Source organism: Artibeus jamaicensis, unplaced genomic scaffold (genome assembly GCF_021234435.1).
Source record: "Artibeus jamaicensis isolate MK-2021 breed Jamaican fruit bat unplaced genomic scaffold, CSHL_Jam_final contig_475, whole genome shotgun sequence".
NCBI classification, from domain to species: domain Eukaryota; kingdom Metazoa; phylum Chordata; class Mammalia; order Chiroptera; family Phyllostomidae; genus Artibeus; species Artibeus jamaicensis.
Window position 1 is genome coordinate 2,032,490 of NW_026521852.1, and position 14,082 is coordinate 2,046,571.

Here is a 14,082-nt window from a genome sequence, read left to right on the forward strand (position 1 = left end):
CCTCCCAAATGCCCCACTGGGGCTTGAGCATAAACTGACCACACTTCTTCTTTCTCCTCTTCACTGAGCTGTTCCTTGGCAGGGTTCCCATTGGGGAACCCAGCAGGAAAGGTCTGGCAGAGCCCAGACACAGGGCTTGGGGCCCTAGAATCTTCACTGCTGAGCCTTTGGAAATGGGATAGATTTTTTACCACAGGGGTGGTTTAGGAGAAGCACTCGCTAGAGGCAGGGAAACGCATGTAATGATGAACTCTTGCTGCCTCCGACCTCTAAACTTTGACCAGATGACCTCTGTGTTGAAGAGGGAGCCCAGCCAAGGCCCAACAAAATTTGAAGAAATGGGCTTACCATCTTAAGTGCTGGGTTTAAAATCTATTCCCATATTGAAATATGCTTTTAAAAATAGTCATCACTAGACTTCTGGACAAGACGGAGGCATAGATAGATACACTGTGCCTCCTCACACAATGAAAAGAAGAACAACAACAAATTTAAAAAGAAGAAAACAACTAGAACTGCCAGAAAACCGAACTGTATGACAACTGAAGAGTTAAAGAAGAAACATTCATCCAGACTGGGCCACTACACAGAGAAGTGGGTTGCACTGCCCTGGCAAATACCTAAGGCTCCACCACTTGCAACGTAACAGGTAGGCCAACACAAAGAAATATGGCCCAAATTAAAGAACAGATCAAACTCTGGAAAAAGAACTAAGCAATGTAGAGATAGCCAACCTATCAGATGCAGACTTCAAAACACTGGTCATCAGGATGTTCACAGAAATGGTTGAATATGGTTGCAAAATAGAGGAAGAAATAAAGGCCATGCAAAGTGAAATAAAGAAAAATATATAGGGAACCAACAGTGAGGGGAAGGAAACTGGGACTCAAATCAATTATTTAGAGCAAAAGGAAGAAATAAACATTCCACCAGAACAGAATGAAGAAATAAGAATTCACAAAAATGAAGAGAGGCTGCGGAACCTCTCCTCATTTAAACATTCCAACATCCAAATGACAGGGGTGCCAGAAGGAGAAGAGAAAGAGCAAGAAATGGAAAACTTATTTGAAAACGTAATGCAGAACTTCCCTAGTCTGGCAAAGGAAATAGACTTCCAGGAAGTCCAGGAAGCTCAGAGAGTCCCACAGAAGTTGGACCCCAGGAAGCACACACCAAGACACATCATAATTACATTAGTTAAAATTAAAGATAAGGAGAGACTCTTCAAAGCAGCAAGAGAAAAGGAGACAGTTACCTACAAAGGAGTTCCTATAAGACTGTCAGCTGATTTCTCAAAAGAAACCTTACAGGGAAGAAGGGGCTGGAAAGAAGTATTTCAAGTCATGAAATGCAAGGACCTACATCCAAGATTACTCTATCCAGCAAAGCTTTCATTTAGAATGGAAGGGCAGATAAAGTGCTTCCCAGATAGGGTCAAGTTAAAGGAGTTCATCATCACCAAGCCCTTATTATATGAAGTGTTAAAGGGACTTATCTAAGAAAAAGAAGATCACAATATGAACAATAAAATGACAACAAATTCACAACTATCAACAACTGAACCAAAAAAATAAACTAAAAACAAAAACAAACTAAGCACACAACTAGAACAGAAAGAGAATCACAGAAATGAAGGTCACATGGAGGGTTATCGTCAGTGAGCGGGAGGGTAGAGAATGGAGTACAGGGAATAAGAAGCATAAATGGCAGTTACAAAACAGACCGGGGGAGGTAAGAGTAGTGCAGGAAATGTAGAAGCCAAAGAACTTTTATGTGCGACCCATGGGCATAAATAGGAGGTGGGGGATGCTGGTTGGAGAGGGGGTGCAGGGTGGAGAGTAATAAAGGGGAGAAAAACGGGACAACTGTAATAGCATAATCAATAAAATATACAAAAAATTCATCACTAAATAGACATTTACTTTTGTATACTGAACAGCTTCTGGCAAAACTCTTAGGTTACAGCTAGAATTTATTGCTTCATTTGCATAGGGAGGGAACTATGAAGTGTTGTTTTTTTGGATTTGTGAATACTTTCCTTAGTTGCAGAAAGGATGTAATTGTTTCAGCAGAAACCACAAAACCTCTAACTTCCTTGGATGTCAAAAAAACAGCTTCCTCCAAGTCAGCATGGAAAGTCGGTGATGATAGCCAAGTGACGACCTGGCCTGTAGAAGCATCCAGTCAGGGCTGGGGTGGGCGCGGGGGGGCTCTGGGAGGTGTGCTCTTCCGCACTCGGCCCTATCAGCGCCAGGGGACAAACCAGGCAGTCGTAATGCCACCCAGTTTCCCTATCCAACTCTTCTTCTCCCCAGCTGACCCCTCTGAGGTTCAACCTGATTTCACTGTGGTTCGTGGTTAGTCCTGTGTCGTGAACTCCGACCCTGGGTCACAATAAGGAGGAGGCATGAGACAGAAAGATCTTCAACCTGCTTCCCCACGCCCACTCTCCCACACACACCCAACACCAGTGGGGTGGGAGCTGGAAAGATACACTTGTTTCTTTTATCTTTGGATTTAGAAAAATGTCACCTTTTGTTGAAAGACCTCATGATTTACACATGCTGGAAATCCAGAAACCAACCCTGCCCACAGGCTGAAGCGCGGCCAGCTCTCAGCTCTCCTGGCCTCGACCAGCTCTCTGGTGTGTGCACGGCCGACCCACCACTGGGCTCACCTTCCCTTTTTCCTGCACCTCTCTATTTATGCACATTTCAGCATCTGTTGGCAAATAAACGAAGAAATTCCACTAACGTGCATGCTGGACGATGTCAGCTCATAAGGCAAAATGCTGTGTTGGGTTCTGGTGCTGGGTTTGCCACAGTGACCTGGGTCTTCTCGGAGGAGCACTTTGGTCCTGAGAGCGGCGCCTCCCTCACCTGTGAGGTGGCTGGGGTTCAACCTGCCCCGAGAAGCCAGTGCGTGGGAACACGCTTCAGGCGTGGGGCCAGCTGTCTCTGAGGTAAAGTTATCTCCATCCCCACGGTTTCCTGGCCACTCTCGACTCCGTGTCCACAGGAATATTCCCACCTGAACAGACTCATAGAGCAGCAACTGGCATCTCTAGCAAACACAGTCATCATCTTTCCCAGGTCCAACCTCCAGCAGAAACAAAACTCAAAAGGATCAGAGAAATGTATAGGCAAAGAACATCCCTGTGCCTTAGGCCTGGCTTCTGTGAACCCGTGGTCTGGTTTCTTAAAGGCGCCTGTAAGCCAAGTTTTCATTTCCTATCAGCCCTCGCCACAGCCACTGCAGACGTCTGGGTAAGACCTACCCCGCCCCGGGAACGTTTGTTCAAGAAACAGGGAGGAGGAGGACAAGGCGGCGTGCGGGCCCTCCAGTGAATAATAAACATGACCCAGTCCACCACGGTCACAGACTAGTGACATACCCAGCCACCTGTCTGCCCGCCCAGTGACACACAGGAGTGAACAGAGTACCACCCTTCCCTGCACCACCCTTCCAACAAACCCCCAGCACAATGTCAGATCACACTTGTTCCCCGGTGCCCTCCACGGAGCCAGGGTAGTAGGTGTGTGAAGAGTAACCCCGAAGAAATCAGAACCTGCTACAGCAACCGGGGGGCACGAGAGCCTTCAGCAGGGACAGGGTGTGCCCCACAGGGAGGCCGGGCACCTGCTGCCAGGCCAGGAGGGACCCCTGCCAGGCCTTTCCTCCTTTGTCTCCAAACAAGGCAACAAAAGAACCAAGCAGCCATAGCTTTCCCTTATGAGAGCATCTCTCAAGAGCCTCCTCTGTGCCGGGAACCACGGGCAGGCTAGAACAGGCCTTGCCCCGACTTGCCGGCCGCTGTGGCCAAAGCCCACACCATGGAGAGCTCTCGGAGCCCGCCAGGCTCTGCCCGTCTCCGGCATAGAGTGTGGGGTGCTTCAGAGAACACCCAAATATCACCCCCGCCAGGTCTGAGTCGAGACAGTCTTGGCCCTGGGGTGGGACGCCCTGTCACTCCTCCCCAGCACCGATTTTATCCCACTTACCCCAGGCCCCCGGCAGCCGCGCCTGCCGCCCTGTCTGACACCAGCCCCTCACCACTGCCCGACCTCTCCCCACAGCCTAAGCTGGCTCGGCTTCCTTTCCGACCCAGAGATCTGGCCCCGAGCATGCGGAGAGAAGCTTGTCAAAACTTTTGGAAAAAACCGAAAGTGACTAAATGCACAACCATCTCCCCAGTCAGGGCTGGCCTTTGCAGCGTCAGCGGCTGCCAGCATTCCTGAGCCAGCCAGGGGAGCGCCGGGCAGAGCCCTCTGGGAAGGGTGGGTGGCCTCTGAGGTCAGCAGAGGAGGCAGGAGGCCGAGGCAGGAGGCATCCTGCCACCCGCGCAGGCCGGATCTGTGGACCCACGGGTGGTGAGGAGGAGACCACACCAGGGGTGCTGAGGCACGGGCAGAGCCGCGGAGTGACCTGTCTGCATGCTTTGCACGCCCACAAATACCCGCCCAAGAATGCTCACTCACCTTGTCACCAGAAGAATCTGAACAGGGAGGCCTCCACGAGGCCAGAGATGTGTTTACAGCTTCCTCATCAGCCCTAATGGCACCCTGGGCAGGGCAAGGGTGGTGAGCAGCTCCTTCCATGGGGCAACTGAGGAATGAGGAGTGGGTGTGAGGAGCCAGAGAGCGCCCCGTGCTGGGCACGGACCGAAGGAGGGAAAAGGCTTACCAGCCAGAGATGGCCCTAGGCCTTCAAGGACAGTTGGGTTCGCCTAATCTTACCCTGCCTCTAGCCAGGTGGACCCTTGACTCCTGCCACCTTAAGGCCTCCCGAGTTCTGACCCCACAAAGCTATTCCAAGGATGAATGTGGCAAGGAACAAGAAAGCACACTAGGCTCTTCACAGAAAAGGCACCACCGACCGGCGAAGCACTTTCTTGTCTTATTTTCTTGGTGGTCCAGCCTGGGCCTGCGAGGGGCCTCGGCCACCCCTCCCGAGCCTCTGGCCCAGGTTCCTGAAGCAGGCAAGTCATTTCACCGGCGGGGCCCTCGGGGCAGTGTGCCCTTGTTACTCAGGGCCTGGTGGCCAGGCTTGGCATCAGCTGACTCACTGGTAAACTTAGGAGAAGAGAGAGGATCCGAGATCAAACCCTGGGTGCTGAGGGAAGATGTCGATTTACATCCAGCTAAGAACTGGCAGGATCAGCAGGCAAACACACATGTTCATTACCAAGTCTAATTAGGCTGGCAGACAAGTGGCATTAATCATTTTTGACTGTACCTGGGACTCAAGCCCCTCTCACTCCATAATCAGAAAATTTCATGCTCTGATGAATGGGGGAAATTAAGCCCACATTTAATCCTTTCGCTTTCATCTTCTGAGAAGACAGGAAGCAGGGAGTAGAGGAAACAGAGGCAGCTTGGGGAGCTCAGAAGGCCTCTCTCAAAGCGTCCTCCTCCAGCTCCCCACACTCCACTTGGACCTTTCCCAAGAAGACCCCAATTAGAGCCAGGGCAGGGGAGGGGCTGGAAGTGGGGGACTCGACTATCTTGAACAGCATGACATCCAGCTTGGTGCTTAATTTTCCTAACCTCAAAGCCGAGCATGGGCCTGAATCGATGGCAACACTTCAAGCCACACACCTCAGTGCTGCTGGGTGCGAAGACAAATAAAGCACCATCTAAGTGCCCAGGGTTCTGGCTCTGCTACAGGAATACTCAAGGTCAATGTCCCAGTAATCTACAAAAATCCCACGACAGGGCATGGGCCCGCAGGACCCAGAGGCTGGCACAGGCAGGGCTCCAGTCTTCACAGAACAAGTGGTTAAGCGTGACCATTACTGCAATGACCAGGCTGCTGGATAAGGGGGCCCAAGAAGATCCCAGCCTCACTCCCCAAGGGAGTCCCGTGTCCTCAGCCCTGAAGGCTACGGTAAATGTCTCACCCTCACCCCATAATTAGCAATACAGAAGGGGGAGGTTAGGGTGATGCACCTCAGGGTACCCCTTTCAACTTTGTAATTCCAGATGCTTAACATACCATGGCTCCAAACAATGCCCCTTCCAGAGAGAGACTAGCTCTGGGAGCAGGTACGTGGCACTCACCGGCAGCATGCAGGGTAGGTCCAAGCAACCGTCCGAGAATGTTGGGTTTCCCCACTCTCCCAGGGGTGTCCAACCCGAGGCCCGTGGGCTGCATACGGCCCAGGATGGATGGCTATGAATGCAGCCCAACGCAAAATCGTAAATTACTTATCACCTTTTTTTTTGCTTATCAATTTTTGTTAGTGTTTGTGCATTTAATGTGTGGCCCAAGACAACGCTTCTAGTGTGGCCTAGAGACACCCAAAGGTTGCACGCCCCTGCGAGATCACTCCCTTGTCCACGATGGCTTACATAGCCACTAAAAGGAGGCGGGAGGTCAAAGGTCAACTCTATCTGTCTTTTACAGAGGAAAGGGTCCACGACCTGTAAGGGACGTTCTCTGAGAATAAAGCCAAAGAGCGGCACACTGCTTGCTATGGACCATTCCCCCCGGAGCGCTGGAAATGGCTCTTCCCCCAGCGCCACCACCCCCCGCGAAAACACACATGCTTGCACAAGGTTCTCCTCTCTTCTTTCTCTATTTCTACCTCTCCCTTACCTCTCTCTCCTCACCAACGCCCACTGGATTTCCTTTTCTACCCAACGAACACGATTCCTTCGATCCTGGAAATTAACAGCAACCCTGAACTTTCCCATTGGCAAATCCAGCATTAACCAGACAGGGCTCAGTTATGGACCTTGAAGCAGGGGTAAACTCAAGTGAGAGGAACTTTTACTAAAAAGGCAGGCAGGCACTTTTCTAAAAGCTTCCCTCATTGAAAGCCCATTTTGCCAACAAGTTTCCCGCCCAGTGTCAGCTGCCTTATTGGGTGACACCCAGGCCCTCCTGCTGGTGTCCAAGGGCAGGAGATTTAACAGGAACAACAAGTGGCCACCTTTACCGAGCACGACGGACTGAAACCGTGTCCTGTGCCTGTCTCTACGCTGGGGCGAGCACTACAAAGACAAAGTGCCGAGGTCCTGGTGACGGCTAAGCCACCGGCATTCTGTGAGGATGCTCCTCAGCCAGCAGGTGGGAGTGACGTTTCCTGGACTTCCTGGACTTCCTAAACATGCCCACATTTCTGGGGACACTCATGGCCTTGTCTCCCCACTCAGCTCAGCAACCGGGCGGAGTTTGGAAACCCCACACTGCTTGGAAAGGTGCTAAGAGGTGCCTGAGCCCAGAGGAGTTGTTACAGCTGCTGAGTGGGAGGGACAGTCACATTCGTGTGGCACTAAATGTTCACATCGCATTGTTCAGGCACTGAACTTTACAAACGTTGATTCATTTAATCCTTACATTAACAGTGAAGTTGGTAATGTTATTAGCCATTTTTTAAAACGAGGGCGTAAAACACAGGGTTACACTGAAACTCAGTGGCAAAGTCAAGATTCACACCCAGTTCGTGGTTGCAGGCCGTGCTGGAACTACTACATAGTGTTGCTCTTCAAAAATCGTGTTCCTGACCTCCACTTCTCAAAATAAAGATAAAACCAACTAACCCTGCCATGGAATTAGATCTCCTGCTTCAAGACAGACGCCAGTGAGTCCAGCCTGCGGTGTCCCCCTGCCGACCCTCACTTGCACACCAGACCATTTCCTAACCGTTCCCCTCCAGCCAAGTGCACAGTGAGTCAGTGTGAATAACGACGGGCAGAGGTCTTCTCCGTAGCTCCTGGACTCCAGCTCTGCCCCCTCTCTCTCACATTCGGACATCCCTGACTGGTGGAGAACCTATGTGGGGGCCACCAAGTCACACAAAGTCAGAGGAGATGTCCCTGCACCTGGGTCTTCCTGCCACCAGAAACTACTTATGAACTACTAATCAAATTAAACAATTCTAATGTAAAGTAGACATAAATTCATTTAATCATGGAGTACCCTGCACACGCACACACACACGAATACACCATTAAAACCACTACCACCCCCCAAAAATCACAAAACTCTGTGCAAAATGTTCAGCAATTAAAACAGTCCCCACAGGTCTCGGTACAAACTAGAATGCCGACGAGGCGGTTTCTCCCGGATTCCCACACGGCAAGCCCCTCACAGGGCACCTGCCACCCCTGTGTCACTGAGGGTGGTGGGCGTGGTGACGTGCCCCAGGACCCTGAGAGGGCCGACTGAATTCAGTTCTACTGTCAGGCCCCTGCATTCACCAGATGACGGCAGCCCTCACCCACTGCACGCACCTCTGTGACTCTGGCTCTTTCCCTTTTAATTGGCACCTGTACTGTGAATTCTGGTGTTGGAGGGAGCAGCACCCCCTCCCTCCCGGCCTTCCCCTTCCACCGGCCCCCGGCTCGGAGTCGGCTCTGGCTCCCCTCAGCAGTGGGCGCACGCTCACTGCACAGCCTCGGCTGTGGCCTGCCTGCCGAGAGAGACCGAGTAGGGGCTTCCTGAAGTGGGAGAGGCCGATGCTGTCCGAAGCGGCAGCTGGATGGGAGAGCGTGGGGGAAGGGCCTTTGCTGAAAGATGCAAACCACAGCATATTTCCAGAGACGCCTGATAGAGCTGTGCCATCAGATATTTAAAATATCTATGTAAACACATAGATGCCTTCTGCCAAACATGGGCAATAGTGAAAATGGGGGTGGAGGTGGAGGTGGAGAGAGGACACTCACAACAGAAATACACACGCCTAACTGTAAGAAGAGGAAAATGATAAAGCCCCAAGGACGGCACATCAGCTCAGAAAATCCACAGCCTGGGTGCCCAGGGTTTCATAGTCGAGTCTAGTGCAGGGGGGGGGGAGCGGTGGCTGAGGGCACTGGGAGGAAGGGACAAGAGCTGGGTCGTTTTAGAGCCTGACAGCCAGTCTGGTCACACAGGAGGAAGAGGAGGAGGCAGGGTACAGTCAGACGCTGGAGGACAGTCCAAAGGTGTGAGGAACCAGCACAAGTCCAGGGTGACCACAGGCTCTCTTCTGCCTCACAGACGTTTCTGTTCAAAGCCTGGCCAGGTCGCCTCCTTGTCCCAGCAGGTCACCCTGGAGGAGGGACGCACCACAGGTGGACACGCGCCATTGGTGGACAAACTGTTTGCTACTGGCCCGGATGAGCACAAGTCAAACAGCCACCTCACTGCCCACCTCACAGCCCGCTCTCACGGACCTGCATCAAAAGCAGGAGGGTGCACCGGAGATGACAGAATGACCTTGCGGCTGTGGCCATCGCCCCCCACCGGCGCGCGTGTGCGTCCACATGAGTGTGTCTGAGGAGGGGCGAGGCAAGTACCCGCCAGGAAAAGGGGTATTTGTTCCCGCAGAACTGTATCTGGGCAGCAGGCTGACACGAAAGGACACGGAGCAGGGAAGTAAAGAGCAGAGGGTCTCCAGGGCTTATCTCTCTTAGTTCAAGTCGAGACCCCCTGAAACCGGAGCGGCAGTGCCCGCTCCGGCCCCAGCCCCTTGCAGTTCTGCGCCCACGGACCGCGGTCTTCCCGCGCGCCCCCACCTGCCCGGCCCTCACACTCACTCGCGCAGCGCAGCGCCTGCCGCAGCACCTCTCGTCCGCACAGGTCGCACCAGCCCCGGCCGCTCAGTAGCACCAGGTCAGTGAAGCAGTGCCCTTCGCCTTGCTCCGCAGGGACGCGGGGATCCTGCGGTTGCTCGAAGATGCTCCGCACGTCTCGGGGCCGGGGCGCTCCAGGGCGTCGCCGCAGTCTCTGCTGCAGACCAGGCCGCGGAGGGCGAGCGGGGCGGGAGGCCCGGGCTGGGGGCTCCAGGTCCCCGCGGGCCGCCCTTCGGGTGCCGCGCCCCTGGTGCGCCCCGGGCGCAGCGGAGATGGGCGCAGGGGCGCAGCGGCGGGAGATCCCGCTGGGCGGCGGCGGCGGCGGCGGCAGCTCCGGACCGCTCAGGCTCTGCAGGTAGCGCGGCGGTTCTGGATCCAGGAGCAGCCGGTACGGGCGCTGCCCGATGGCCGGGGACGCCATGACCATGCCCGGCGTGGCGGCGGCTCTTCTCCCGAGTTTGCCTCGAGAGGAGGGCGGCCCCAGACCAGTGGCTTTTAAAGGGACCGCAGGCTGCGGGGCGGGGCAGGGGCGGGGAGACTCCGGAGAGGCAGGAAGGACGACCCGGGGAACCACCGGCAGACAGAGCCGCGGGGTCGGCGATGGGGGGCGCCCGAACCAGTGTGGATTTCGGGGCGTCTTCTGGACACGGACAGGACAGCTGGAGGGTTTTGCATGGGAAAGGCTCTGTTCGGAACCTCGGCCGCCCTCGCATCACTGCCCCCAACACCAGCTCGCCGCTACTCGCCGCCACTCGCCCAGGTGTGGGGCGGGCGGAAGGGGCCGCTTGACATCTGGCCAGAGGTGGGGTCTAGAGGAAGGGCCACCGAGAGGTCGCTGCCCTCCACCCTCCCGATCTTCGGTGGACCCGAGGGACGCGCCCCTTTCGATTCCTCCTGCCCCTGGTCTCAGCCTGCGCCCCCCCCCCCCGGCCCTGCGCCCCGCGCGGGTCCGAAAGCTCAGCTTCCGCTCGGCTCCCGCAGCCGCGCGGAGTCCCGTGACGCGAGGCGACGCTCCACAGGCCGCCCCCGCGGCGGGCGACACTGTCCACGTGCGACTTTCACTCTCCCTGGATTTCCCCTCCGTCAGCAGCCCTGCCCGGCAGGATATTCCTTTCCTGGAAGACGGGGCTTCGGGTGATCGAGGGCCTCGGACTCTGACAACGCCTCTCCAACGCCTCCCTTGGGTTGGAGAGCTTTCCTTCCAAGTCAAACCCGCCTCTCCCGTAGCCGTTCCAGTGAGTGCCCTGGAAGCACCGTCCCCGCGAGGCCCTCCTTTGCATCTGCGGTGCACAGCTCACCGGGGGACCTGCAGACGGATCCTGTTTGCTACCTCACCATGACCAGCCCCAACCCTCAGCCCGCCCCCATGCTCTGCTGCCGGGTCTTGATGGTCTTCGAATACAGGGCCGGGCATTTCCTCTCTGCAGTGGGTCGCGAATTACATGACGGGTCTTGCTCATCACCCCGTTGGTTGAGGAAACGGAGTTCCTGTATTTTCGAACTCGTGTCCTCCTGACGCAGACCGGCTGTATGACCCCGGCCCTCTTTAGATTTTAGTTTTCTTAACAAAATCGGTCTGGGAAGGAGACAGAGGCATCGGCAGCCCTCCCAGTCCCACCACTGACTGAGTGGTCACTGCCTGTCCTCTTAAAACCAAGTTCAGCCCTGGCTGGTGTAGCTCAGTGGATTGAGCACGGCCCTGTGAAGCAAAGGGTCGCTGGTTCAATTCCAAGTCAGGGCACATGCCTGGGTTGCAGGCCAGGTCCCCAGTAGGGGACACATGAGAGGCAACCACACATTGATGTTTCTCTCCCTCTCTTTCTCCTTCCCTTCCCCGCTCTCTAAAAATGAATAAATATATATTTTTTAAAAACCGGGTTCAGTTTGGTTGGTTCATCATAGGTCGCCAGCAACCAACGGTGGGAACATCCTGAAATCTCTTAGACCTCAGATCCCCCACTCCTCTCCTCTTCCCAGGCTGGAGATGGGTCTCCCCCTAGTGCCTGGTGGGGGAATCTTCCTTTTGTTTTTCATTTTCTCCTTGGAGTAATTTTTAGGTAATTCTGAACCTTTCTTTGAGTGGGTGGCCAGGAAATTCCCAGCCTGCTTGGTCCAGGCTCTCCTCATGGCAGGGATGACCATAGGGTGCTCTGCCTCCGCAGCAGGGGACATGTCGCAGGCTCCCTGGGTCTCGGCAGGAGCTGGAGCTTCTAATCTCCTGAGGTGTATCTGGGTGGTGGGAAGAGTGAGCCACAGTGGTCAAGGCCGTGGGACTGCAAAGAGAAGGACTTGAGATTCGGGAGTGTGAGCGCCAGCCACCCCCTGCTCCCTGCCCCCGCCTTCCCTCTCCCTTGTCTGAACCTTGCCTTCTCTACCTTAGTGGTTTCAAAGTCGGGCATGCATGGCAATCACCTGGAGGGCTTGTTAAATCATGGATTAGCCCCCACACACACTAAATTTGAGTCAGGGTGCCTGGGGCAGGGGTTTGAGATTCTGCCTTTTTGCATAAGTTCCCAGGATGTGTTGATGTTGCTGGACCCACTGCTCCCGATCCGAGGCTTCTCCACCCTTTTCCCCACAGGACAGGCGAAGTTCCTTGGGAAATGACTGAGAAAAGCCCAGTGGGAGGGCTATTTCAGAACGCCTTTGGCTCAAGGGTTAAAAGGAAAGTACAATCTGCCTTGGTGCTCCCTCTCCCATCTCTCCCACTTTCCTGCAAGCAGGCTCTTGGGGTTGTGCAGAAACCTGTACTGCCTATAAATATGTGTTTGTATCCACCCTCTGTTATCCATCCATCTCCACAGGCCTGAGCCTCGTTCTGGAGCTCCCTCCCTCCCTCCCTCCCAGGAGGGCCGTGGGCTGGGTAAGGTTCAGGGTGTGGACCCAGTGTGAGCTCTGGGTGCCAGCATGGTGTGGCAAGAAGAACAGGGGACCTGGGAAAGGGTTCGTCACTGACGGGCCAGTTTTCAAATGTCTTTTGTGAAATAATTGCCAACAATCACATCCCTGCCCTTTACCCCCACCCCAGCCACCAAGCATGAGGCAGGGGGGTGCAGGCTAGATTCTCTGGGTAGAGAGGTTCATAGGATGAGTGTTTCCTCTGGCCCTGGGACCCCGGGGACTCTCTGGAATAAGCAGGGGTAAACCCCTGGTGGGTTGCCTGAGCTGTACAGAAAATTCCTCTGGTTTGTTTTCCCTGGGCTGCTCCCAGCACCGAGTGGGGGAGGGGGCCTTGCAGGGCCAAAGCCATACAGTTGGCTTCTGGGATGGGAACAGAGATGAAAATGGAGATAACATAACTTCATGTAACCAATCCAAGAGGTTATCAAGTTTATCTTCAGGTTCATCTCCCTGAGCTAAGCATTTAAGGTCTGGAGAGGTAGCTGCCTCCCCCAAACCCAACAGATACTCCCTGCCCTGGACTCGGTCCTCTTTCCAGCCAAGTCCCTTCTTCGTTGAAAGAGCATCTCCTCCCTCCCACCACACACACACACACACACACACACACACACACACAGTGTGCACAACCCACTGCTCCCTCCCCAGGGAGGCACTACATAAACTCCGCTCTTATTGCAGGGTCAGCACGACCATCACTGGGATCCCCCTCTGTCTCGCAGGCTGCAGGGTAAGGCCTCAGCGTCACAGACGCGCCTCCACTGGGAGTTTCCCCTGCGTTAGCAGATCCTCTGGGCCCAGGGCCATTGATGTCTTCCGGTTCGGGGCACCCTCCCAGAGGAGCTGGTGTGCTGTTTTCACTGCTGACCAAGCACGAGGATTATGATGGCGAGGTCAGTGTGCAAGGTCACTTCCGAGGTGGTCCCAGTGCCTGTCGGTTCCTCCTCTGGGGGCCTCGTTTCAAGGTTGTCCCCCAACCCCCTCCCGAGCTTCCTAGCAGGAAGGAAAGTGGAAGGACCAATGGGGCCTGACTTTCTGAAGGGGAAGTTTTTGGTTTTGTTTGGCTTTGAGGCTTTTGAAGTCTGAAATCCCCAAGCCTTTAGGGACCTTTTGGTGGTTCTGATAGCACCGCTTTCTGCGCAGGGTCACTGGGCCTGTCAGGACAGGTCAGGTTGCGCTGCAGTAATAAACAACCCCCAGCTCCCCCGCCTTTGAACCAGAGACTTCTTTCTCACTCACAGGATGAGCCCTCTGCCGTTTGGAAGGGGACGGTTCACCAAAGCTCCTCGGGGACCCGGCTGATGGAGCAGCCACCACATCCAGTGTTGCCAGTCACCATGCCAGAGGGAAGTCGAGAGAGTCTGAAGGGTCCTACGCCCTCTGAAAAGCTCCAGTCATTTCCACTCACAGCTCATTCATTGGCCAGACCTAGAGCTCACCTACGCAAGGGGGGCAAGAAGTACAACCTACCATGTGCTCAGAACAGGAAAACAGCTTGAAATATTTGGCCAACAGCAATCTTCAAGGGCACAGAACAACGATCCATTTAACCAGTAGTTATTTAATATCCACCACATATTAGGTGCTGTTCCAGGCACCAAAGGTACAACAATGAAATAGACATATT

At 54.5% G+C, this 14,082-nt stretch overlaps 1 protein-coding gene across 1 annotated transcript in view; it reads right to left on the reverse strand.

Moving 5' to 3' along the window:
• The window catches only part of RASSF5 (Ras association domain family member 5), a 70,868-nt gene extending 60,863 nt beyond the window's left edge, over nt 1-10,005 (reverse strand). The window contains exon 1 of the mRNA XM_053667985.1: nt 9,522-10,005. Within this exon, the coding sequence (XP_053523960.1) occupies nt 9,522-9,984 (463 nt within the window). The 5' untranslated portion in view covers nt 9,985-10,005. The remainder of the gene's footprint in view (nt 1-9,521) is intronic.
• Between the last annotated feature and the right edge of the window lie 4,077 nt (nt 10,006-14,082).